This window comes from Borostomias antarcticus (genome assembly GCF_949987555.1).
Source record: "Borostomias antarcticus genome assembly, chromosome: 10".
In the NCBI taxonomy this organism is placed as follows: Eukaryota; Metazoa; Chordata; class Actinopteri; order Stomiiformes; family Stomiidae; genus Borostomias; species Borostomias antarcticus.
The window spans coordinates 20,310,060-20,334,191 of record NC_140243.1 but is presented as its reverse complement, the minus strand read 5'-3'; the positions used below and the strand labels follow the sequence as shown (position 1 = coordinate 20,334,191).

Below are 24,132 nucleotides of genomic sequence, written 5' to 3'. Positions count from 1 at the left end.
GGGTGGATGATGTTCAGGAAAGGGAGGATGATGTTCAGGAAAGGGTGGATGGTGTTCAGGAAAGGGTGGATGATGTTCAGGAAAGGGTGGATGGTGTTCAGGAAAGGGTGGATGATGTTCAGGAAAGGGTGGATGGTTTTCAGGAAAGGGTGGATGATGTTCAGGAAAGGGTGGATGTCAGGACATGGTGACAGTTTAGATGTCAGGTCGAGCGTCTCTGACAGAAGTAAGAGGAGTCGGCTCCTCGTCTGAGGCGGGTTCAGAGGGCACGAGGTCAGAGGTCACTTGCGGGAACCGGTCTGCGGTCAGTTCATCCTTTCTACCCCCAACGGTCAGCGGTTGATTCTTGGGGCCGATAAACTGACCCCAGACCTGCGCCTGCAGCCGGGCCTCTAGCCCCGAGTGTCGGGCGAGCATAGGCGTCGCGCGTTGATGACATCACAGCCGTGTGCGTGTGATCGGCAGGAGGAGCGACTGCGCAGGGGTGACGACCTGAGACTGCAGATGGCCATCGAGGAGAGCAGGAGGGAGAAGACCAAACCAGAGGAGGTGTGTGTGGTGACGTGTGTGTACGCCCCCCCCTCCCCCTCCTCCACCCCCACATGGGGGGGCCTACACACACTCTTTAGACTACCGCTCTGTTCCTCTCTTGTTCTCCCGGCGTTACCTGCTCTAGCTGTGTCTCTCACCTGTGTGCGTTGTCCGTGCGTGCGTGTGTGTGTGTATGTCTAGGAAATTAGTGGAGGAAATCCAAAGCCTACGGCTTGTGCAACAAGTTGCCGTTTCTCAACAAAAAGCTGTCGATTAGATCTCTGCTGATTGTCCTCAGCTGGTCCACAGATCAGAGAATAAGAAACTGCTGTCCCCCCCCCCCCCCCCCCCCCCCGCCTGGTGTTAATCACTCTCTCCTGGTAGCTTCATCTGTTTGAGGGCACTTCTCTGCTTCTGTAATAATTAGAACTAGAAGAATTTATTTGTCTCCCAAGGGAGAAATTTGTCTTGAGCATACAAGGGTCGTGGCGTAACAGCAACAGATGCACATAAAATAATGCTGAATGGGAGTGAATGATAAGTGTGTGTGAGCGCCCCTAGTCTAGGTGTGTGTGTTCAGGTGTGTGTGTGTGTGTGAGTGTGAGTGTGAGTGTGAGTGTGAGCGTGAGCTCAGTCTGCCCCCAGAACTAGTTTGACTTTGTGTGAGAGGGGCGGAGTCTAACCAGAACTGAACTAGTTTGACTTTGTGTGAGAGGGGCAGAGTCTAACCAGAACTGTGTGTCGCAACAGAGTGCACTTATGGAGCTGAGCGCCGTAGACCCGTGGGGGGCCCCTGCCGCCTCCTCCGTGGGCTCTGCCGGCCCCTCTCCCCCCCACACAGTCCCCGCCCCTTCGGCCTCCGGGCCCTGGGGCCCCGCGGACCCCTGGGGCGCCGCCTCGCCCTCCTCGCCCCCCAGCACTGACCCCTGGAGCGGGGGAGCGCCGCCCACAATAGCCCTGCCTCCGGACCCCTGGGGCGAGAGCGCAGCCAGAGTGAACAACGTGGACCCCTGGGGCCCATCAGGTGAGTGGCTCCTGGGGAGCCTGGGGGCTTCTGGGTAGGGAAGTTTCTCCTTCTCTGTGGTTGAGAGGTTGAGGGGGATTTAACCCATGACCTCTACTGCTGCTGTGCTTCCATCTCCTCCACTCCTCCTTAGGCCTACTGCCCCCCCCCTTCCCATCCCTCCATAGCATGAAAATGGCAGCATTTTTTGAGGCGTTTGCCATTTTGTTATTCTCGCCTGCTGTCCTCGTCTCTGTTCAGTGTCGTTCTTCCTGGTTCCTCCTGGTTCCTCCTGGTTCCCCCGATGCTTCCTAGCCAGGAGGGAGAAGGTGGGCGTGGCCATGTTTGTTTCAGGCGTCTGACCCTCTTGTCTCTGCTCAGGACCGGCTGTGTCTCAAGAGGAACCGCGCCTCCTCTCAGATTGGGGCGGTGCATTGCGTTTGTTTTGTGTCTTTAAGGGGTGCACAAAGATTGTGAACATTAGCTTATTTTTACACTTATTATAGGAAAAGGATGCAAATTACTTACTTTTTCTGACGGTGATTCAGGTGCTTCTCAGAATCCAGAGTGCTAGTAGTGGGAAGTATAGAGTGCTAGAGAATAAAACTCTCTCCCAAAAGACATTCAAATTGTTTGTTACTCTAAGGACATGACTTTGGTAGTTTATCTTGGTAGTTTATTACCAAAGTAATTCGAAAGCGCTGGCAACCTTTAAGAACATAGTAAATGTGTAGTAGTACCTGTAGTAAAGCTGTAGGTTGTTCTGTGTAGTCTACAAATGGCCACCATACTTGCTGATTACACAGCTGCATGTATCGGCAGTAAATTGACTATAGGCCTGAAATATTTTTTTTACATTTTTATGATTTGCTTTCGGATTTGGACAATTGATACAATGGCTATTGAAATTGTTTTCCTTAGTGTAACAAACAATTTGAATTTCCTTTTGAGTTTTGGATGCTGCCCCAGACAGCAATCCGATCAAGGCCATATATAGGTCAGATGTGGCTTAGTTCCGGCCCACATATGGCCCAGATCCGCTCGCTATCTGGGTCTACGCTCCACCACTCCCATACTTTACGCTTTAGGCTAATGCTAAGTGTCTGGTTACAAAACAGTCCCAGTGCAAGTGTGAAAACAAGCTACATGTTCTAATTGTTGGAGCGACCCTTTAAGTGTCCTGCCTCTCCTCAACACACCACACGAGTGACAGCAACATGGTGGCCCCTGGAACTCCTCAAGGAGAGGAGAGGAGTCCAGGAGAGAGAGGAGGAGGAGAGAGAGGAGAGGAGTGCAGGTTAGAGAGGAGAGGAGGAGGAGAGAGAGGAGAGAAGTCCAGGTTAGAGAGGAGAGGAGGAGGAGAGGAGTCCAGGAGAGAGAGGAGAGGAGTGCAGGTTAGAGAGGAGAGGAGTCCAGGAGAGAGAGGAGAGGAGGAGGAGGAGAGAGAGGAGGAGTCCAGGATGGAGAGGAGGAGGAGAGAGAGGAGAGGAGTGCAGGTTAGAGAGGAGAGAAGGAGGAGAGAGAGGAGAGGAGTCCAGGATAGAGAGGAGAGGAGGAGGAGAGAGAGGAGAGGAGTGCAGGTTAGAGAGGAGAGAAGGAGGAGAGAGAGGAGAGGAGGAGGAGAGAGAGGAGTCCAGGATAGAGAGGAGAGGAGTCCAGGTTAGAGAGGAGAGGAGAGGAGTCCAGGTTAGAGAGGAGAGGAGTCCAGGTTAGAGAGGAGAGGAGAGGAGTCCAGGTTAGAGAGGAGAGGAGTCCAGGATAGAGAGGAGAGGAGTCCAGGTTAGAGAGGAGAGGAGTCCAGGATAGAGAGGAGAGGAGTCCAGGTTAGAGAGGAGAGGAGTCCAGGTTAGAGAGGAGAGGAGTCCAGGTTAGAGAGGAGAGGAGTCCAGGTTAGAGAGGAGAGGAGTCCAGGTTAGAGAGGAGAGGAGTCCAGGTTAGAGAGGAGAGGAGTCCAGGTTAGAGAGGACAGGAGTCCAGGTTAGAGAGGAGAGGAGTCCAGGTTAGAGAGGAGAGGACAGGAGTCCAGGTTAGAGAGGACAGGAGTCCAGGTTAGAGAGGACAGGAGTCCAGGTTAGAGAGGACAGGAGTCCAGGATAGAGAGGACAGGAGTCCAGGTTAGAGAGGAGAGGAGTCCAGGTTAGAGAGGAGAGGAGTCCAGGATAGAGAGGAGAGGAGTCCAGGTTAGAGAGGAGAGGAGAGGAGTCCAGGTTAGAGAGGAGAGGACAGGAGTCCAGGTTAGAGAGGAGAGGAGTCCAGGTTAGAGAGGACAGGAGTCCAGGATAGAGAGGAGAGGAGTCCAGGTTAGAGAGGACAGGAGTCCAGGATAGACCCAGTGTGGAGACCCAGCCCAGCTCCTGGTTCCCTGTATGTAGTTCTTGTTCAGTGTCGTGTTAATCCCCCCCCCTCCCCTGTGTGTCCCCCCCCCCTAGCTGTGACACCCCCCAGTGCCGACCCCTGGGGGCCCCCCATGCCCCTCAGCACCTCCTCCTCGGGGGGCCCTCTAGACCCCTGGGCGGGGGACGGGGTCGCCCCTGCCTCTGACCCAGTCACCTCTGACCCCTGGAGTGGCCTCACCAAACACACTAACGGCACAGGTACATTCATTCACATGGTACATGGACATGCGCGCACACACACAAACACACACACACACACACACAGAAACAGATAGCACACACACACTTAAGTACAGACAGATTTGAACACAGACTCACTCAAGTACGTGGACATTAGGGAGGTGAATGTACAAAAATCAATTTTTAGGGTCCATGTGAATTTTGACCAGAGGACGGTGCTATTGCGCTATATAAACACTAGGGGGCGCTGTAGCCTCTAATAGATTCACTGCCATTAATAATCAAATACAAATTGTTTTAAATAAGTTAATAAATGTGTAACTCAAGTAAAATCTTGATGTAGAACTGGAAAACATCGGTCTTTCTACTGGGCATAAAATCCCACGTCATCTAATTATTGGTAATTATATCCGTTATCTAGACGGTAATTATTCCCGTTATCAATTTGGTGATCGTGGCGTTTCGAACCTTAACATATTTCTCCCTTGTGAAAGCCGGCATGGTCGTCTGCTGTGAGTCAGAAGAACTGGTCACCGATGTTTCCAACTCGTTCAGGTGTTCCCATCGCGGGCGGTTAACCTTTGACCCTGCGCTGCCATTAGAAGATAACTCTGTCAGACAGTGTACACTGAACTTTTATCTCCGCCGGTAATCTTATCGAAAAGCTGCCGTGCAGGACTTCGCTGTGAACAACTGTTTCTCGCTCGCCGCCGTCGCGTTCACACAAAGTCAACGGCTCTATTTCTAACAAAGCGCAAAAAACAAAAATCATCACTTTCACAGCGTAATTTTAAAAAGAAAAAGCCGAAAATCCATTTCTCGCTCAGGGATTTTTCCTAAACGGTTATGGTCTCATGTCACACCCCTAGTGGACATACTGTAGATGCACACGCACAAACCATTGTATGTATACAGCTTCACAACACTGTTGTCTTGTCTTACGTTCCATCCTCCATCTGTGTCTGTGATGATGCTGTTGTGTGATTTGGTCAGTCAGTTTCGGGGTTTAGCTGTGTACGCTAGACAACAACAACAACCTCCATCTGTCTGTCTGGTCCATCCTGTCCCTTCTCTCTGTCCCCTCCTTTTCTGCTCAGGAGATCCAGAGAGAAGAGGATCCTTGTTAACCGGCGGCGACAGCACGGGGTCTCCGGTGCCCTTTGACCTGTCGGCTCTCGGCTCCTCACTTCCTGTTCGTAAGACCCCCGAGTCGTTCCTGGGCCCCAACGCAGCTCTGGTGGACCTGGACTCGCTGGTGTCGTCTAAACCCAAACCCAAACAGCCTCCTCCTCCATCCATCTCCTCGTCCTCCACACACAACCCCTTCCTCCAGACTACCGGTGAGAGCGCCGTTCATCCAAAACCCGTTTCACTCTGGCCCAAAAAGCCACCAACACCCCCTAACATCTGGGCTTTGTCTTCAGTTACGGTTTTGTCTTCAGTTACCATTTTTCCAACAAGATCAGGTCCGCTGGATCAGGTCCGCTGGATCAGGTCCGCTGGATTAGGTCCGCTGGATCAGGTCCGCTGGACCGCTGGGAAGAAGCGCCGGATCAACAGGCGATGGACTCTATTTATGTCACCAGGGACTTCCTGTTGTTGCTCTGGTGCGCCACGTTTGACATCACAAACGCGCTGGCGGGGCGAGACTTGGAGCGAGCAGTAGTGGTGTTGTTATGCTGGACTAGGCTATGTTTAGCAGCAAACAGCCCAAAACATTTTTTAAGCCATTTTTTGGGGTTAGGGTTAGGGTTTTGTAGGCTACTGTCAGCCTCTGGTTTATCATCGTACTAAATTGTTTTTTATAAAACCGAACAAGAAGTGTTTTTCAAGGTTAACATATTTTGAAAGTATGGTCGGCATTGTTATATCAGCCCCATACAAGCATTCACATGATCAAATAAACCCATACACGGTTAAATCATGAACAAATACTCAATTAGCAAGCTAAACAATCTAGCAAGCTAAACAATCTAGCAATCTTACAATCCACAAGTAGCAAGAGGCAAAAGTTGCTCATTTGGACAAGAATATGACTGTCTACTGTGCAGTTTGCCTCCACACACAACCAGCGGAAACCCGGGGGTAGTCAGTGTGTCTACCCAGGGGTCAGCGTGTCTACCCGGGGGTCAGCGTATCTACCCAGGGGTAGTCAGTGTGTCTGCCCAGGGGTCAGCGTGTCTACCCAGGGATCAGCGTGTCTACCCGGGGGTCAGCGTGTCTACCCGGGGGTCAGCGTGTCTACCCGGGGGTCAGCGTGTCTGCCCGGGGGTCAGCGTGTCTACCCGGGGGTCAGCGTGTCTGCCCGGGGGTCAGCGTGTCTACCCGGGGGTCAGCGTGTCTACCCGGGGGTCAGCGTGTCTGCCCGGGGGTCAGCGTGTCTGCCCGGGGGTCAGCGTGTCTGCCCGGGGGTCAGCGTGTCTGCCCGGGGGTCAGCGTGTCTACCCGGGGGTCAGCGTGTCTACCCAGGGGTAGTCAGTGTGTCTACCTGGAGTTTGTGTTCACATCGCCGCCGGTCAGAGCTGGAGCAGAGAGATACCCGCGCTTACTGCAGAGTCAGCAGACATGAGACTGAATGCTGAGTGTTCCCTCTCACACTGAAGACAAAGCCCAAATGTTAGTGGGTGTTAGTGGGTGTTAGTGGGTGTTAGTGGGTGTTAGTGGGTGTTAGTGGGTGTTAGTGGGTGTTAGTGGGTGTTAGTGGGTGTTAGTGGGTGTTAGTGGGTGTTTGTGGGTGTTTGTGGGTGTTAGTGGGTGTTAGTGGGTGTTAGTGGGTGTTAGTGGGTGTTTGTGGGTGTTTGTGGGTGTTAGTGGGTGTTAGTGGGTGTTAGTGGGTGTTTGTGGGTGTTTGTGGGTGTTTGTGGGTGTTAGTGGGTGTTTGTGGGTGTTTGTGGGTGTTTGTGGGTGTTTGTGGGTGTCCGTGGGTGTCCGTGGGTGTTCGTTGGTGTTAGTGGGTGTTCGTGGTTTTTTTTTGTCCAGTGGGAATGTGTTCAGTGTGAGAGGTTACTCTGTCTTCATTCCCGTGTCTGCGGACTCTGCAGCAGGCCCAGGTATTCCCCGGCTCTGAGCCGAACTCAACCCCCGTTAGACACGCTGATCTCCGCCCCCTTTCCCACGTCATGATGACGCTCGTTGAAGTAGTGTGTGGGGAGGCGGGGTCAAACACAGCGGACAGCCCGATTCCCCTGTTGTCCACATGAGCAACTTTGACCTCCTGCTACTTGTAGATTGCAAGCGACAGTTTTGTATTGCTCACTAGCTTGCTAGTATTTGTTCATGGTGTAACCACGTGTGGGCCTGTTTTATGTCTCGCGTGGAGCTGCTGGTGACAATGCTTAGGTTACACATCCACTTTCACACAGGCGTTCTATATCCATTAACTTTAGAAAACCACTTCCCATTTGGTTTTATAAAATCCTTTTTTGTACCACGATAAACTCAATTTAATAAACTAAATTAATTTTAAAAGCTCGAAATGGCTTTAAAAACATTGTTTTTTCGTTTTTGTTTTCCTAAAAACTGTTTTTAAATTGAAAGTAGCCTCCAAACGTAGCCTAGTCCAGGACTTCTCACAAGCCCCTACTGTTGCTCAAACTCCTGCACGTTCATGTTCAAACCTTACTAGGCTGCCATTCCTCAGGTATGTGCTTTCAAAATGAACGCTGTGTTCCAGTGTGGTGCGGTAGCCTGTGTGACCTCAGGAGAGACCGAGCCGTGTCATTTCCTCTGGCCTCTCGCTTATGACATCACACTCGCCACTCTTCCCACACGTTTGTGATGTAAAACGCGACGCACCAGAGAACCAACAGAAAGGTGAAGTCGTCCGCTGGCGATGCAAACGGTGTCCATCACCTGTTCGTCTCACATTTCTCCCCGGTAGCCCCACGTTTAAGAAGCCTGTTTACATGCGCTAATTTTCATGTAAATGTTAATTGGATGACATCACAGTCCATTGTTCCACAAATGTTGATTGGACGGTGTTAATTGGATGACATCACAATCTGTTTGTTATGCTCGTTAGAAGCCCAGTATTTAACCAGACTAAACGCCGGTCTGTCTCTCCCCCACTGACAGGCTCGTCTCCGGCCCCCGGCATGGCCGTCACCCCGGGCAGCACCATCTCCAGCAGGGGGGTCTCCCCAACGCCCCCCCCTTCCTCCAACCCGTTTGGCGCAGCCTCCCTAGCCTCCATCTCCCCCCAGCCCTCCTCGCTGGTCCTCTGCGGCCTCCGCGCCAGCCCCGTGCCCCCCAACCCCATGCTGGGGATGGCGCCCCCCGGCATGGGGCCCCTCAGCATGGGGGGGGTCGGGATGGGGGCCCCAGCCATGGGCCTGGGCATGATGCAGGCCAACCCCATGGGCATGACGTACGGGGGGCTCTCGCCCATGGGCCCCCCGGGCTCGGCTCTCCTCATGGGGCCCGGAGGTTCCGCGCCCCCTCAGCTGATTTTGGGGGGCCCCGCCGGAGCGGGGGGAGTGATGGGGGCGGGGGGGCCGGTGGGAGGGGGCGGGACAACGGGGGTCAGCACCAATCCCTTTCTCCTCTGAGGAAGCCTCAGTACCTCCTCCCCTCCTCCCACATGCGCCTCCCCTCCTCCCACATGCGCCTCCCCTGTCCACCAGCCCCCTGGTCCATCCTCCTTCAACACAAACAGTTTTGTGTCCAGAAAGAAATAAGTGTACATTTCTATATTTAAAGAAAACTATTTTAAATCAGAGTTTGTTCTTTTGTTCTCTCAAAAGTTTTTTTTTTTTTCTCATTTTTTTCTCGAGTTTATTTGGTTTCATTCATTTCAGAGTGGGCTGTGACCGGAGAGAAAATACACATTTATTTATTTTCTTTTAATTTTATTTAATTTTCTTTTAATTTCCCCCCCTAATCCTTTCAGAGATAAATGTGGTTTGTGAGAACAGGAGGATTCATCAGTACTCTGTCACTCTGCTAGATTCTAATATAACTGCACTGAGAGAGAGAGAGATGGAGGGAGAGATGGAGGGAGAGATGGAGGGAGGGATGGAGGGAGGGATGGAGGGAGAGATGGAGGGAGAGATGGAGGGAGAGGGGACATAGCCACTAACAAACTGAACTGAAATAAACTGATGTACTTGCCTCTTCTCTCTATCCCTAGTAGATGAAGAGAATTGATAAACACTGAAACGAACGAGTGCATGAAGGATGTTTTTGTTGTTTTTTTAACAAACTCCTGACCGACATTTGGACTGAAATAACTTGCATTAACATTTCAGGCACAATATGGTCAAATCATTCAGTAGCTATTTTACTTAATTTAATTTAATGTTTAATGTAATTTATTTTTTATTTTTTATTTTTTTCCTCTCCTGGGAACAAATAAACATGGAAAATCTCACAATTATGCCATTAAATCAAATGGGGTTTCTTCTTCTGCCTGATGTAGAAATGAAAGCAGATCTGTGACATAATGAATTGATCGGGTATAGGTGTAATGTGTTATGAATGAGTTATGAATGTGTACTTTGAGTGAGCAAGTGAGTGTATGCATGTGCAATACAGCAGGAATACAGATTGTGTGTGTGTGTGTGCGCGTGCGTGTGTGTGTGTAAATGTATATGCGAGAGAGTAACAGTTTGTGTTTGTAATGTATGTACATGTCTCCATTCTTCCTGTGTCCTTGCTTGTTTCAGTGACTCGGAAGGCAAGATACAAAATCTATTATTTTTGTTTTTAAAAATTGTCACTTGTATCGATGCTATCTATGTAATGTTGGGATTTCAAATGAGGTATTATAAGGGTCACATGTTTTCTGCCAATTGATTTCACTATTTTTTTGTATTAATCAGAAGCATTAGTTTTTTTCCACTCTTTCATATGGGATTCATGTTCTACAGGTCTCACAGCACGACTGTCCTTTCATTTCAACCCTCCCTGGTCCGGAGAGGGAGAGCTACAGATGCTTCTTCAAAAAGACAATTATTTCAATGAATGAAACAAAAAAAAACACACACAAAAACAGGGACTTGACGACACGCTCCATGCTGTTCTTTTAATTTAGTTGGATGAATTTATTGTTATTTTATATCGACAAAAAGAAGCTATCTCTCTTTTATCGGGTAAGGTCAAATTTTGTGTGGTGTTAACTGTGAACATTCACATTTGAAAAGTAAAATGGAAAAAAAAAATCAAAAGAAATTTATGAAATAAAAAAAATCCACAAAGAGCATGTGTGCTTGTGTCTTCAATGCGAGTCCGATGGTATTCAGTCGCCTTCGGGTACATTTGATGAGACGTCAGTTTATGAACAAGTGCACCGTGAACCTGTCGTCCCCCACCCGGGATGCATGTCGTCAGGATGTACCATTGTTGAATGTGAAGTGGAGCGGGCTTTTCTAATTAAGATAAAATCTAATATATAATTATGTATATTAATAGAAGGTTTAGAGAGAGGAGATGGATTGAGACTATTGAATACCACTGATCCCTTAGGACTGAATGAACAATATTGACTCACCTGTACAAATGTCTCCAGCTAGTAGTGCACACAGATCCAGGCAGCTGGTAACGCTTCCTATGCGGCATGAACTTTGAAAAGCAGCAAAAGAGCCACTTAACACATCAAGCCCTGAACACTGGATGTGGATTTAGAACGTAGAGGGGCTCCTGAGTAGGATAGACCACTCCTAATAATAACATAATTACCCCTCCCCCCCAGATGGGAACAAAAAGAGTGCGCCTTGAATTATTTCATTGACCGCCACCCGGCAACGCCGACGAGGGCAACTTTAGATCGACCCCTGTACCTTATAGTGCCCCGCCAGAGGGGGCGCCACAATTCGTTTCCCCATTAACAACTACGCTACGTTTTGCTTTGTACATAAAAAAAAACTCAATAAAAGTAGCCCGTAGTCTATTCTACTCAGGAAGCTGTCTACTTTCTCAATCCACAGCAAATACAGTTTGAGGTGTTTAGTAGCTTGTTTCAAAATTCATATTCCAGGGGGGCGCTGTCAGACAATACCATTATTGGATTTGTTTGGCCGCTACATGGAGACATCTCTTGTGTGCTAGCTCCTGAGGGCTAAACACAGCTAATATTGTGGGATAAAGAAGCTAATAAGGTGTAGTGTAGGTGACCCCCTTAGACTCTTGGGAGACCAGGTGCACTGGTCAGGTGTCCAGTGACCACAGGTAAACGCAGTGCGCGCCTCCATGTTAATCGCAGGAGTAGACGGCGTCTCAGACTTCACACCTAACGGCATGACTAGCCTTTTCACGGTTGGAAAACATATGACCTAGCCATACTCTGATCTATCCAACAGGATTGAACTACGTATCTATAACTAATGATTATTGTACCCACAATGCACCTAACCAATGAGAATCCTAACATTTAGAACCATTGTCTGTTATATGTCTGTTAAGTGTTTGTTATGTGTTTGTTATATATGTTGTTGTACACTGCTGTTGACTATTTGCCACTGTGTTTGTGGGAGACAGGGCCACCTACTAAAAGCTTTAAATAGATTCCTTGGGGTGACCCTTTCATCCATCCATGTACTGTACAAATTAATAAAGTATACTCCATGATGATGTATGAATAAAACCAAACCTCAAACCAAGACAAAAAACACTACTAGATGCCTCAAGCTCTGAATTCTGTGGATTTAGAAAGTAGACAGGCTCCTGTGTAGAATAGAAACTATATTTTTTCTGACACTAAGCATCATTTTTTATGGTGGTCATGTGTTCAGCTGTGACAAATCTAGTCATGCCGTTAGCTGGGGAGTCTGGGGGATTTGGTTGTAGAATGCTGATTTGCACGCTCTGCTTCTGCTATCACTGATTGGCTATGCGCATAGAGGCTTGCGCTTCAGGCACAATGAGGATCTCTGAATAGTTTGTGCGTTCTGAAGCCCAGCTCCACGTGGCTCCTGGATGTTCTGGAGATCTACCACGATCATGAGCTGACAATTTGCTTTTAACATTTCATTCAACAACCGTACAGCTGACGTCATGCATCATTGGTGGGGGACAGCAGGTTCACTGTGCGCTTGTACTGGATTTTATTTTTTATGTTGTTTTAAAAACATCAGAAAAGTGACCCTACCGGCTGTGAAGTACAATACACTTTTCCTTTTTTTTTTTTTACACATTTTCGGAGGCTGATATTTAATACCGCTGCAGACCAGCAAGTGGCAGTAGAGATTGCCCATAAACCCGCCTACTTCACAACCTGGGTGTGATCTTTACCAGGCTCGGAAATTACATTTAAGACAAGATTGGTGTAGAAAATAGCATAACAGAAACAAAACTTAAACACTTAAATCACTCCAAAGCAATTTTAGTACAGCATTCAGTCATAATTGATATACTTTATACTGTCATAGCAGTTGTCAGAGCAGTTACAGTGCTGTGAGGTGAGGCAGCTGTGTAGTGTTTTAGGGTGGGTGCACATTACTGACATACATGAAAGGTCAGTTTTTCAATGCATCTCCACAGATGTGAATGGTTAGGACTTGAGGTGAAGGTTCATCCTAGATCTGTGTCAGAGGTCAGCCTCTGCCCAGTGTTGACTTCCTGGATGGAGTAACTGGGCGAAGGGGAACCTGCCCAGACGGTCAGACAATCAGAGAATCCCAGTCAAAGTCATCCTGGATCTCATCACTGTTGAGGTGTTTCATGGGAGGACGAGGTCTTGGTGCCACAGGTTGAGGTTGGATGCCAGCTATAGGAGAAGAGAGGAAGAGGCAGATGAGGGACAGTTGTCTGGTATCTGCTGACTCATTATCACAGTGCTAATATGTATGTGGAGCTCAAACAGGAAGAGGAAGCCCGACGCTAATTTTAATAGCATCACTTCCTCATCTTGTTTTTTCACGTCATTTTTTTAAATATTAACTTGAACATTTCAGCCATTTTCTCTTGGTCTCAAACCCTTTCAAGTCAGTATAAAGAACTTGATGTTCTGAGGTCGTACCGGCAGTCTGGAGAGGCTGGGTGGGGCCAGGCGGGGTAGGATGTGGCCTCTGCAGGGCCTGGGGCTGCAGGGGCCTCCTGGGGGGCTGTACCCCACTGGAGGGGGGCACCAGAGGGGGGAAGGGCAGGGGAGAGGGGTGGGTGAGGCTGGCCAGGGTGGGAGGGTTGGAAGAAAGGGGCGGGAGGAGAGGGGAAGGCACGCCATGGGCCAATGGAGAGTTGTTCCCGGAAGATGAACCAATCAGGCCCTTCTGAGTGAAGAAACGATTCAGGGAATCGCAGAGGGAAGTGAAAAGAGCCGGTTCCAGGGCCCAATCACAGAGTTCCGCCAGGCGCATGCTTTCTAGGAGGTCTGGGAAAAGAGAGGCATCGGACAGAGAACCAGTAGGAGTTATTCAGTTAGATACTCTGAGCTATCTCTGATACAATGTGCCCCTTCCCTTTGACTTGCTCCCTAATCTCCACCTAATTGCTTATTGCTTTCACTTATTCAGTGGTAAATGGTAAATGGACTGCACTAATATAGCTCTTTTATCCAAAGCACTTTACAATGGCCTCTCATTCGCCCATTCACACACACATTCACACACCACACAATGTGCTATGCAAGGTGCTAGCCTGCTCATTGCGAGCAATTTGGGGTTCAGTGTCTTGCTCAAGGACCCTTCGACATGTGGACAGGAGGAGCTGGGAATCGAACTGCCATCCCTGCGATCATTAGACAACTGGTTCTACCTCTTGAGCCACAGCCAATCCACAAGAGATTAATAAGCAGCCCCTGGTGTGATAATCATTCACCACAGGCTCAAAAAGTATCTTCAAGAAGTACTACAACGATCCTCCCTCTTAAGCACCCATTGTATTTTTAGTTTGCTATTCTTGCACTTTGCTTTCAGCACTAGATTATGCTCTTAGTCACTTGTTTTAGAAAGGAGATGCACTTTTCCTACGTTAAATGCAACTATTGTAAGTCGCTTTGGATAAAAGCGTCAGCTAAATGACTAATGTAATGTAATGCACAGACCTGGATAACTAGAGAGGTCTATATTAGCCCAGTCCAGGTTACTGGCGATGCGGAAGCTCTCCTTCAGCGCGTCCGTCGTACTGAACCAGTCAGCTGGAACCACTAGAGACACGGGAGGAAGACACGCAAACCACAGGACGTGTTTAAAAACACTGACTGGCCAATCAAGTGTAGAGAGGGTGTTCAAGTGTTAAGTCAGTGCGTTGGTATTCTAATGTTGTGGTGTTGAGGAGCTGATGCAGTGTAAGTCTCACCGTTGGTGTGAGAGAGCCTATCGGTGTCGGGGGGGTTAGTCGCAGGGGGCCCCGGAGGGACCGGGGGACCAGGGGCCACTGGGGGTCCGGAGGGGGCGGGGCGAGGAGATAGTGGGGGGAGGGTCGGAGTGTGCAGTGGGGTGCTCTCATTGGTCAGTCCAAGAAAGGGACCCATGTCCGCTATAGGAAAAGGGGAGGGACTTAGGAGTTAGATATACAGAGACGCAAAGAGAGAGAGACAAACACACACACACACACACACACACACGGAGGGAACTCACATTGCGAGGCGCCTCTTTCTCTCATCGTCCTGCAGAGCGACTGGAAGGAGGTGTAGAGGTCCGGCAGGTTCAGGTCAGAGAAGGAGAACCGCAGAGGGGCCTCGGCGGAGTGTGAGGAGGTGCAGGGAGGAGCCACGAAGGTCAAGAGACCAGAGGGAGGAGCCACAAAGGTCAAGGGGCAAGAGGGAGGGGCCACAGAAATAAACGGGACAGGATGAGGAGCGACAGAGAGAGAGGGGGCGGAGGGAACAGGTGGAACTGTTGAATGGAGAAAAGAGAGAGGGGGGACAGTAATAGTGGGTGCACTCGTGGGGGACGCCGTTCCAGAGACACTGGAGCGGGGGACAGAGGGAGTCGGGGAGAGAGCGGTTGGAGAGACACCGGCGTGGGAGACGGAGAGGGCCGGGGAGAGAGCGGTAGGAGAGACGTGGTGACGGTGGACAGAGAGAGTGGTGGAGAGCGTGGGGGCCCGGCGCGGCTCGTAGGCCAATCGCAACTGCGGACACAAAACAGCAGGACACATGGGGATGTTATGGCGTTCTGAAGACCCCCCCTCGGTACGGAGGCGGTGGATGAACTCACGCTACCTTGCAGGGCGGGGGAGACAGGGCGTCCTGGGGGCACGGGAGCTCTTGGATAGGAGCCAGCGGTGACGCCAGGGCCTTGGACTCTGTCTGGACGGACCGCTGTAGGCGCAGGGTCGACTCCCTCTCCTCCCCTGATACCACTGCAGGCGGAGCCTGGAGAGAGAGAGAGAAGCTAACGAGATGTGTAGAGAAAACGACGTGTGTGTGTGTGTGTGTGTGTGTGTAGGGCTGCACAATTAATCGTGAATTAATCGAAATCGCGATTATGACCTCCGCAATTAACTAATCGCAAAAGGCCGCAATTAATGTGATTAATAATTTTGCTTTGAATTGAGTGTGCTAGGACTACACAGACGAATCACAGGCGCTTATGCTGTCTGACCAATCACATGCGTTCCCGCTGAGTGCGCTGTGCGCAGCAATTTCACTGAGAAGACAGATAGCAGTAGGTCAAAACACAAGAGTACCTGCAGCCGTGAGTAGTGAAAAAATGAGCGAAAACTAGGTCTGTGAGTTAGTAGCAAGAAAGGGATTAACGTCCGTAATTTGGGAGCATTTTGGTTGTTATATATTAATATTATATATTAATCGCAATTACCATTTTGAAGCAAATAATCGCAATTATTATCTTTTGTCATAATCGTGCAGCCCTAAGTGTGTGTGTGTGTGTGTTAGAAGCACAATACCACACATACGTTTTTCTCCTCCTCCTCAACTGGATACGGTCTTTTGGATCCTCTCGGCTGATGGAGCCCTGAGGGACTGTCCATCGTCCAATAGGAACCCTACAAACGCACACGGGGCGGAGTTATCGCCACTAAAACCCACACAGTTATCACCGTATATCTTAGTCCATTAATTATGACCTCACCTTCCCAGGGTCGCTCTGAGGCCGAGGAACCTTCCGGAAGCATTTATTGAGGGACAGGTTGTGGCGGATAGAGTTCTGTCAACATCAAACATCCGGTAATGTTATTGGCTGATCAATTATATTGGGATTCTGTACATTCACTGCTAGAAGAGTTTACGCAGACAAAATGTGATGGGATTGTGGGAAAATGTTTAGAATCACAGAGAACCCACATTAGGCTTATATGACTCGTATAGCAGCTTGTTTCGTCCGGTCCACTACAAATGGTAAATGGTAAATGGACTGCACTTATATAGCGCTTTTACACCTTAGCGGCACTCAAAGCACTTTACAATGGCCTCTCATTCACCCATTCATACACACATTCACACACCAATGGTGGTAGCTGCCATGCAAGGTGCTAACCTGCTCATTGGGAACATTTTGGGCTTAGAAGTCTTGCTCAAGGACACTTCAACATGTGGACAGTCGGAGCTGGGATTCGAACCACTGACCCTTCGATCACTGAACGACCCGCTCTACCAACTGAGCTACAGCTGCCCCAACTGAGGACTCACCTTAGTGTTTGTGCACAGCTGCCTCTGACTGGCCTGTATGTTGAGGAGCTTACCTTCCATCCCCGGCCAGCCCTGTTGTAGTAGGGGAAGGTGTCGCTGATCCAGGTGTAGATGTCGTTCAGACTCAGCATCCTGCCGGGGGCCTCCCCTATCGCCATGGCGATGAGGGTGGCGTAGCTGTGGGGGGGCTTCCCCTTGGAGCCGGAGGGAGACGATGGGGTGGCGGCGCGGGGCTGCTGGTCTCCCCTCTCCCGCCCCCTCTCTCTCTTCCTCTCCTTCTCTCCTCCTCTCTCCTTCCCCGAGCGCAGGCTGCTGACCCCCAGCTGGGGGAGCCAGTCTATGCTGGTTAAACTGGAGTCCAGGTCCGTGGACATTCTCTCCTTCTGTCTCTCTCTCCCTCTCTCTCTCTCTCTCTCTCTCAAGGGCCCGAAGGTTGGTGGAATGAGCGCTTGAGGTCTGTTGACACCGGAACACAAACAACAACACAATAACAGGCTTCCCCGCTGTAATGTAACACCGTTAACCCACACCGTTAACCCACACCGTTAACCCACACCGTTAACCCACACCGCAGGTCTAGGCTGCGCTGTTTACATCTCCAACATCTGTAAGTTGAAACTCAAGACCTCCTGGAGGTCCGCAGTGGAAACAAACTACTGACGAAGGTATGATGTCAATGCTGTTGCATTCCAAGCCTTAGTCCACCCAAGTTACTGTAGTTCCTACTTCAGATCCAAACGTACGGGAGGGATCTGAGTACTTACCTCTCCCTGGTCAATGAAGGCCTGAGGCCTCAGTGTTAATATTTGATGTTGTCATCAGATGTGCAGGGCTGTGTTTCAATGTTGTGTTCTCCCTCTCTCCCTCACTCCATTTATATCTCCCTCCTTCCCAATCTGTTGCTCTTCGCCAGACTCCTTATCGAGTTCTCGCTTTTAGAAAGTTTGTTTTAGTTTGGGGAGGAGGAAAAAAATGCACCGCAGACTGCTTCCTTTTTCTGTCTTGCTCCTACCCCTCCTGTTCTGTCTGCTCTCGGATAACGTCACCCACTCCTCCCCCTCTGTGACATCACCACAGTGTGTGGCTCCGCCCCTGGGGGTCAGCCACACCCCTTTCGCTCAAGGCCGAGGTGTCCCCTCCCTCCCTTGCTCTGGTGAACTGTAGGAAGTTGAAACCGGAGATCTCTAGGCTTACTGCCACACAGGTTAAGTCCATAACAGTCCTAGAAAGCAGCATCGAAAGGATGTGTTGCTCCTTGTTGAATTTCTGCTCCTCCAGTTATCTACTGTGTGTTTAAGTGTACGTTCACAACACATTTATAACATAAGAAATAATAATATACATTCTTATTTGAAAGGAAAAGCAGGTCTGGTATGCAAAAGTCAATAACATGACAGCAGTTTTATTAATGTACGTGTGAACAGGTGTTATTACTGTACATGTGTCCAGAGAGTCCCAGGAGAGAGACTGTCCAGAGAGTGTCCCAGGAGAGAGACTGTCCAGAGAGTGTCTCAGGAGAGAGACTGTCCAGAGAGTGTCCCTGGAGAGAGACTGTCCAGAGAGTGTCTCAGGAGAGAGACTGTCCAGAGAGTGTCCCAGGAGAGAGACTGTCCAGAGAGTGTCTCAGGAGAGAGACTGTCCAGAGAGTGTCCCAGGAGAGAGACTGTCCAGAGAGTGTCTCAGGAGAGAGACTGTCCAGAGAGTGTCCCAGGAGAGAGACTGTCCAGAGAGTCTCTCAGGAGAGAGACTGTCCAGAGAGTGTCCCAGGAGAGAGACTGTCCAGAGACTGTCCAGAGAGTGTCCCAGGAGAGAGACTGTCCAGAGAGTGTCCCAGGAGAGAGACTGTCCAGAGAGTGTCCCAGGAGAGAGACTGTCCAGAGAGTGTCCCAGGAGAGAGACTGTCCAGAGAGTGTCCCAGGAGAGAGACTCGACAGAGAGCAGCAGAGCTCCTACAGGGAGCTGAAGAAGGCCAGCAGGGCTGTGTCTGGGGAGGGGTGGGCCAACAGCTTCTGGATCTGGACACACACACACACACACACACACACACACACGGTATAATCATTACAAGGACATTATCCTTTACTGGATTATATTCCTGGGAGGTCACACTTTACAACCTCCATGTCAAAACTAGACATTGTAAAAGGTGAGCATGTGTTATGCACCAGTAATAAGCCTGTAACTAACACCATACAAGGGGCTGTTATTATATCTTGTAGGTTGTTTTCTGGGGGAATCAATGATCCATTCACTGTAACTGGTATCCCCCCCCTCTATTTTTTTTAGGCTAGATGGTCTCTCTTTTACAGGCCCGTAGGCAGGGGGGGATCGGAGGGTTCGAATGAACACCCCCCCCTCACGGCCAAAGGTCGAGAATTTAAGTCCAAAATAAAAAATGTAAACCAAACCGAAGCCCTAATCTTGGTATTGATTGTGTTAGGATTTGATGTGAGCTGTTGAGTGGAAGGATATTTTCATCATAAAAGCTTGCTAGTTAGAATAGCAGCAGACCAGCTAATCCAGCACTAATTGGTGCATAACCACCAAGTCCCCAGAAAGCAGGAAATTAAGAATTTGAAGTTGAAGTTTGAAAACTGCAATAAGGTCCACTTTTTGAAACTCCCCCCCTTCCACAAGGCTGGCTATGGGCCTGTTTTATAGGCTTCCCTATCATTACTAAGGCTCGATGCCGTGGGGAGCGTGGTGCGGTACCTCCTTGAAGTTGGGGTGCTTGGCATCCTGGACCAGCTGTAGCAGAACCGCCTCTGTGGTGGTGAGGAAGGCCCCGCTCTGCCTCAGACGGGTCAGAGCGAACAACCGGTCCGTCTGGCTGGAGGGAGGAGCAGAGAGGGGCGGGCCCAGAATCAGTCCAATCACACGACACGACACGACCAATCAAATATACTCTGGGGAGACAGAGGGATCAATAGTAGGAGGAACACTTTGATACCTCCGGGATGAGACGGCATCAGCCACTATATGGACCTCCACACCTTTCTCTAGCAGGTCGAAGGTCGTGCACTGGGGAGAGGACAGACAGAGAGCAGGACGACCTCACAGCACAGACCAGTGCACAGGAGCGACTACCCGCTCGTCTTTAAAAAGATTTAGGCCAGCGAGCGCCGACGAGGATCGGAGCGAGCTGTCAAGCAGGATGTGATGTCATACAGAACGTGCTACGGAAGCCGGCCGGAGTTCTCACCGCGATGCAGGCCTGGGCCTCGATCCCGCACAGGATGGCCTGCTTGGGGTCGCCCAGGGCCTCGAGCTCCTTCTGCACCTCCTCCGTCATCATGGAGAACCTGGTCTTAGCGTGGGCCTTCAGGTCCCCGGCCCCCAGCTCGGACACCGTGGGGCCCAGGCCCTTAGGGTACTGCTCTGTCACGATGGAGGGGATCCCCAGGACTCGGCTTGCCTGAGAGGTGGTGGGAGGACAGCTTGTTTACAGTCCTTCTTTCTCCTTATCAAACAGTCGTTGTGTAAACTCTGACCCTCATTCACTCCCCTTTGAACAGTCTAGCTGTACCGTTTGTGTGTGTGTTTTCTTGTCTTTTTGCCGCTGCTTTTTATTAAATCATATAATTATTAATTCATACACTGCACTGCAACTTTTTTTTGTTTTAAATGTCCTTCTTTGCATTTCGTTTTATATGACCTTTTATGTGTGGCAAGACAATCTTGATGCTTTTAATTTCTCATGTAAAGCACTTTGAATTGCCTTGTTGCTGAAATGTGCTCTACAAATAAACTTGCCTCGTCTTGCCTTGTTTGTGTGTGCATACAGTGGTAGACCTATTTTAAAGCGCATGCGTGTGTGTGCAGTTATTACCTGTAGTAATCTGGCTGCGTTGCTGACTATGTTGGTAAACTGAAAGATGTTGGGTCTAAATTTCTCCTGCATGTCACACAGCAGAAGCACCGACCCCTTGGTGGACAGCCTGCCGATGCCTGCCACTGAAAAAGCAAGGAGACCAATAGATTGAGACAGAAGGCACTGCCTCGTGAAGTAGCCTCCATACTGTATGTGTACATGATTAGAATGGTGCATTTCTTACTGAGATTAAATGTGTCGGTCGGACATAGTAGAGCTAGCTTAGATAAGCAATGCTGTTAGGACATTTTGCACTGTCATGGCCAGATTGTTCTGTGTGCAGAGGTCACCGTGTCTGTGCTAATTGCTTGGAAGCTGCATAATGCATAACCATGCACATTACTATCAGAAACGCTGCTATATAGATCCAGAGAGGAGGTGAATCAAGTCTATGTAGGAAAGGCAAGAGAATCATGCTTACTGTTGTCAGTTGTCCGACGTGTCAGGACTGGGTATAGTTCAACTTTTAGACCTGCCAGACAGATGACCCCTGTAAAATCTGCGAAGAAACGAAATTGATCATTAACCACTTCTTTACCCTCCTATCCTGAGTGGTCTTCCGTGGCTGTTTTGGTCACAGCAATGCATAGCCTACTATCTTTAGACCAAGGTAAAATTACGCAGTTAGTGTAATCCAAAATATTCTGTTACTCTTAATCAAGGAAGGTCTGTCTCTCAAAATTTCACAAGGTGAAAATAACGTCCACAACTTTCCACTCTGCCTCGCCAATCTGGAAGAGAGACTCCAGAACGTCCCTCGAGGACAAGGAACGAATCGTATGGAAAGTCTGGATGATTGACGTTTGCCTTGACCAATGATGTGCAGCGTTTCCAACAGTGCGCTGCAAAAGCACACGCACTTGTGACAAGACGGACAACAGCTAAGGAGGATGTCTGACACTGCCGAGTCCCCTACAGAGGCGCAAAAAGACGAGCCTTCAGCCACACCACCTCCAGCAGAGGAGTCGCCAACCACCGATGAGAAGAAAAAAAGTGAGCTACTGGCGATTATTTGACTGTTTAGTCATTTAAAGAGAACTCTCGGTTTACTAGGAGCTGCCGAGTATTTCCGCAAACGTCACAGAAAAAATAGGTGATAGACAGTTGTTTCAGCCAATCGAATCGACGTAATTTTGTAACCAACGAATAGAATTCCAGAAATGTATATTTACATATTCTGAAGAGGCGGGTATTGACTTGGTTGAATGCATGGCTAATGTTTTGCTAGCATACTGTTCTACTGTCAAAATGAAAAAGCAAGCAATGCTGAGCCGTGTTCTTTAGTTTGCCGCTTTAGAAATATAGGTCTGAGTTTGATACTGTCACTGTGCCCGTCATGTTAAACTAAACTAAACGATGATGCAGTAAGGTTATTAAACTCTGATTTGGGATGACTGATGTGGGATCTTTAACTGCTGTTATGTGAGAGAAGTACCTGATCGTTGACTAACGAAGCCTCGGTCACGTGGTAGGTTTGGTTTGAGATTCAGTGGTCGAGACCCGCCTTACTTAGAAGGTTGTAGTAGTTGGTTGGTTGTGCGTCAAGTTGTGAAGTGTACTTGGAAGTGTTCGGGATTGTTTTGCAGGAGCTAGGACTCCATTGAGTCTTGATTGCTCCTCAATTCAAGTCTACGTTATGGCAGACTCAGGGTCCAGATAAATAACAAGACACATCATACAATACTTTCCCCCTTCCCTTGATTTATATGCACCACACACCAATCAGACAGTCTCTCGATGCCAGACTTTCGGTGCGACGTGATATTGGCTGTTCTAAATGATCTTTGCCAGCAGGTGTCAGTAGTGTACAAAACATTTAATGAGGCCTCTGGTAACAAATCTACTGTATACTGTAATCTACTGCCTAGATGCCTTGGCGTTTCGGAAAGCCTCATTTCGCCATCGCTAGCTAATACTTTTTCAGTTCTAACTTCCTCATTATTTCTTCCCTCTGTAGTTGATGTCCTGTTGAAAGCTGTGGGAGACGCCCCCATTATGAAGACAAAGAAGTGGGCAGTGGAGAGAGGGAGGACAGTGTCGTCTCTCTCTCAGTTCATCTCTCGCTTCCTCAAGATGGAGCCCAACGAACAGCTGGTGAGGTTTTTATAAGGCGGCATCTCAAGACATACTTTCATAGTTATATGTTGCCATCTATACACAGAGAAGCCTTACCCATGTCTTGACTGTTGAACAGATGGAGAAAGGGGAAGATGGTACGCCACAATCGTTGCTCTGCGCTTAATGGTTTTGTTCTGTTATTGTTTTTCTTCCAGTTTATCTATGTCAACCAGTCATTTGCACCCTCGCCTGATCAAGATGTAGGAATCCTGTTTGAAGTGAGTAGCAGTCAATTAATTAATTGAACTATGAATTGAATATACAGTGTGTCATGTGGCAGAGTGGCCAGCAGAGGGCGCTCTTGGTGTATTTTCTGGGAAAACTCAAATCGCTCTTGGCAGGTGAAAGTCCAGACTCATAGTGAAAAAGCGATGAGTCTTGTTCACCAGGCTCTTTCAGTCGAGTTAATTCTCTGCTGCACAGTTTGTAATCAAATAAACCTCCACACTAACAGATGGGGTTTAGTGAGCTCTGCACTGCTCTTACTCCCTTTTTGAGAAAAACATGAGCGTTATTCTACTGGTATCTGTTATTTTAGGAGATATTTTGTGCAGATTCTCTGATGGCTCTGTTGAGTGAAATCGTCATCATAGATTTTTAATAAAAATAAAGATAAACAAACCTGAAAGCCTAAACAAATGTAAACAGTTATGGGAATTCTTACTCTTGCACTTTGGCTTCAGCACTAGAATATGCTTCTTTAGAAAGGAGATGCACTTGTGAGTTCTAGTAGTACACTGACTACCTACGTTAAATTCAATTATTGTAAGTCGCTTTGGCTAAAGGCATCTGCTAAATGACTAATGTAAAGTAAAATTATATGCACTTTGTATTTTTTTTTGAAGTTCTTCATCAATGAATGTAGAATGTGGATTAGCATTTGAACTCAATACAAATGCGGGAACATTTAAAATATTTGCAATGACGCATCTCACCTGAAGATAAGATTAATATAGGTTATCGATATCGGACCTGAATGTCAGTGCATCCCAAATATATATATATTTTTTAACAGCATGAAATATCTGTCTGTTTGGTGTACCATCCCATTCTCCCCCAAAATAACATCTGTCTTTCTGTTCTGCAGTGTTTCGGCAGCGATGGAAAGCTGGTTCTACATTACTGTAAATCTCAAGCTTGGGGGTAACATTTGTGTTTAGTCTTTTACTAATTGCCCTTTTCCCACCACAAACACACAAAATACTGTTTTTACTTCTTTATTGTTGTATATCACCTTTGCTCATTTCCTGATTGTGTTATTCTGTAAATAACAATGTAAATAAATTGCCACGTACAAACTGTCATGTGTTTGTTTTATGAGACATGTATTCAAAATAAACACTCTCACTCAATGGACACAATTTAGCTTTTCCCTGAGCTGCACAGAGGGTTGAAGGACAGAATCATCAGATGAGATGCCTGTTTATTACACTATAACTACACTATATATAACTGTTTATTACACTATAACTACACTATATAACTTTATTACACTATAACTACACTA

At 48.5% G+C, this 24,132-nt stretch overlaps 4 protein-coding genes across 8 annotated transcripts in view; 2 read left to right on the top strand and 2 right to left on the bottom strand.

Moving 5' to 3' along the window:
- The window catches only part of epn1a (epsin 1a), a 15,558-nt gene extending 6,489 nt beyond the window's left edge, over positions 1–9,069 (top strand). For 3 of the 4 annotated variants that reach the window (XM_084444817.1, XM_084444818.1, XM_084444819.1), the window contains exons 7-11: positions 466–549; positions 1,282–1,555; positions 3,964–4,128; positions 5,208–5,450; positions 8,185–9,069. In XM_084444817.1, the coding sequence (XP_084300943.1) occupies positions 466–549; positions 1,282–1,555; positions 3,964–4,128; positions 5,208–5,450; positions 8,185–8,657 (1,239 nt within the window). In that variant the 3' untranslated portion in view covers positions 8,658–9,069. The remainder of the gene's footprint in view (positions 1–465; positions 550–1,281; positions 1,556–3,963; positions 4,129–5,207; positions 5,451–8,184) is intronic. The other variant, XM_084444816.1, reaches the window with a different exon arrangement.
- Positions 9,070–12,704: 3,635 nt separating this feature from the next.
- foxj2 (forkhead box J2) lies at positions 12,705–17,010 on the bottom strand (the record flags this gene model as incomplete). Its single annotated transcript, XM_084444597.1, has 10 exons — positions 12,705–12,811; positions 13,064–13,414; positions 14,087–14,188; positions 14,341–14,520; positions 14,622–14,879; positions 15,003–15,117; positions 15,209–15,361; positions 15,904–15,993; positions 16,080–16,154; positions 16,690–17,010. 10 exons carry the CDS (start codon positions 17,008–17,010, stop codon positions 12,705–12,707), a joined length of 1,752 nt encoding a protein of 583 aa, XP_084300723.1.
- Positions 17,011–18,005: 995 nt separating this feature from the next.
- isoc2 (isochorismatase domain containing 2) lies at positions 18,006–21,961 on the bottom strand. Of its 2 annotated transcripts, none has more exons than XM_084444040.1 (7): positions 21,943–21,961; positions 20,929–21,006; positions 20,466–20,590; positions 19,839–20,051; positions 19,587–19,657; positions 19,349–19,466; positions 18,006–18,651 (listed from the first exon to the last, which is right to left on the bottom strand). In XM_084444040.1, coding segments are annotated over exons 2-7 (594 nt in total). In that variant the 5' UTR covers positions 20,930–21,006; positions 21,943–21,961; the 3' UTR covers positions 18,006–18,585. The 2 variants fall into 2 exon arrangements, with proteins under 2 accessions (XP_084300166.1, XP_084300165.1); XM_084444039.1 differs by lacking the exon at positions 21,943–21,961 and adding an exon at positions 21,159–21,277.
- atg12 (ATG12 autophagy related 12 homolog) lies at positions 21,284–23,908 on the top strand. The gene is made up of 4 exons (XM_084444041.1): positions 21,284–21,500; positions 22,465–22,601; positions 22,781–22,843; positions 23,713–23,908. Exons 1-4 carry the CDS (start codon positions 21,398–21,400, stop codon positions 23,770–23,772), a joined length of 363 nt encoding a protein of 120 aa, XP_084300167.1. The 5' UTR covers positions 21,284–21,397; the 3' UTR covers positions 23,773–23,908.
- The last annotated feature ends 224 nt before the right edge of the window (positions 23,909–24,132 follow it).

Coding starts and splice junctions, on each gene's coding strand:
- atg12 (XM_084444041.1), top strand. CDS start 21,398: ATGTCTGACACTGCCGAGTCCCCTACAGAGGCGCAAAAAGACGAGCCT. Junction 22,602..22,780: donor TGGAGCCCAACGAACAGCTG/GTGAGGTTTTTA, acceptor TTTTTCTTCCAG/TTTATCTATGTCAACCAGTC. Junction 22,844..23,712: donor ATGTAGGAATCCTGTTTGAA/GTGAGTAGCAGT, acceptor TCTGTTCTGCAG/TGTTTCGGCAGCGATGGAAA.
- isoc2 (XM_084444040.1), bottom strand. Junction 19,658..19,838: donor AGGCCCAGGCCTGCATCGCG/GTGAGAACTCCG, acceptor TCCTCTCCCCAG/TGCACGACCTTCGACCTGCT. Junction 18,652..19,348: donor AGCACCCCAACTTCAAGGAG/GTACCGCACCAC, acceptor GTGTGTGTCCAG/ATCCAGAAGCTGTTGGCCCA.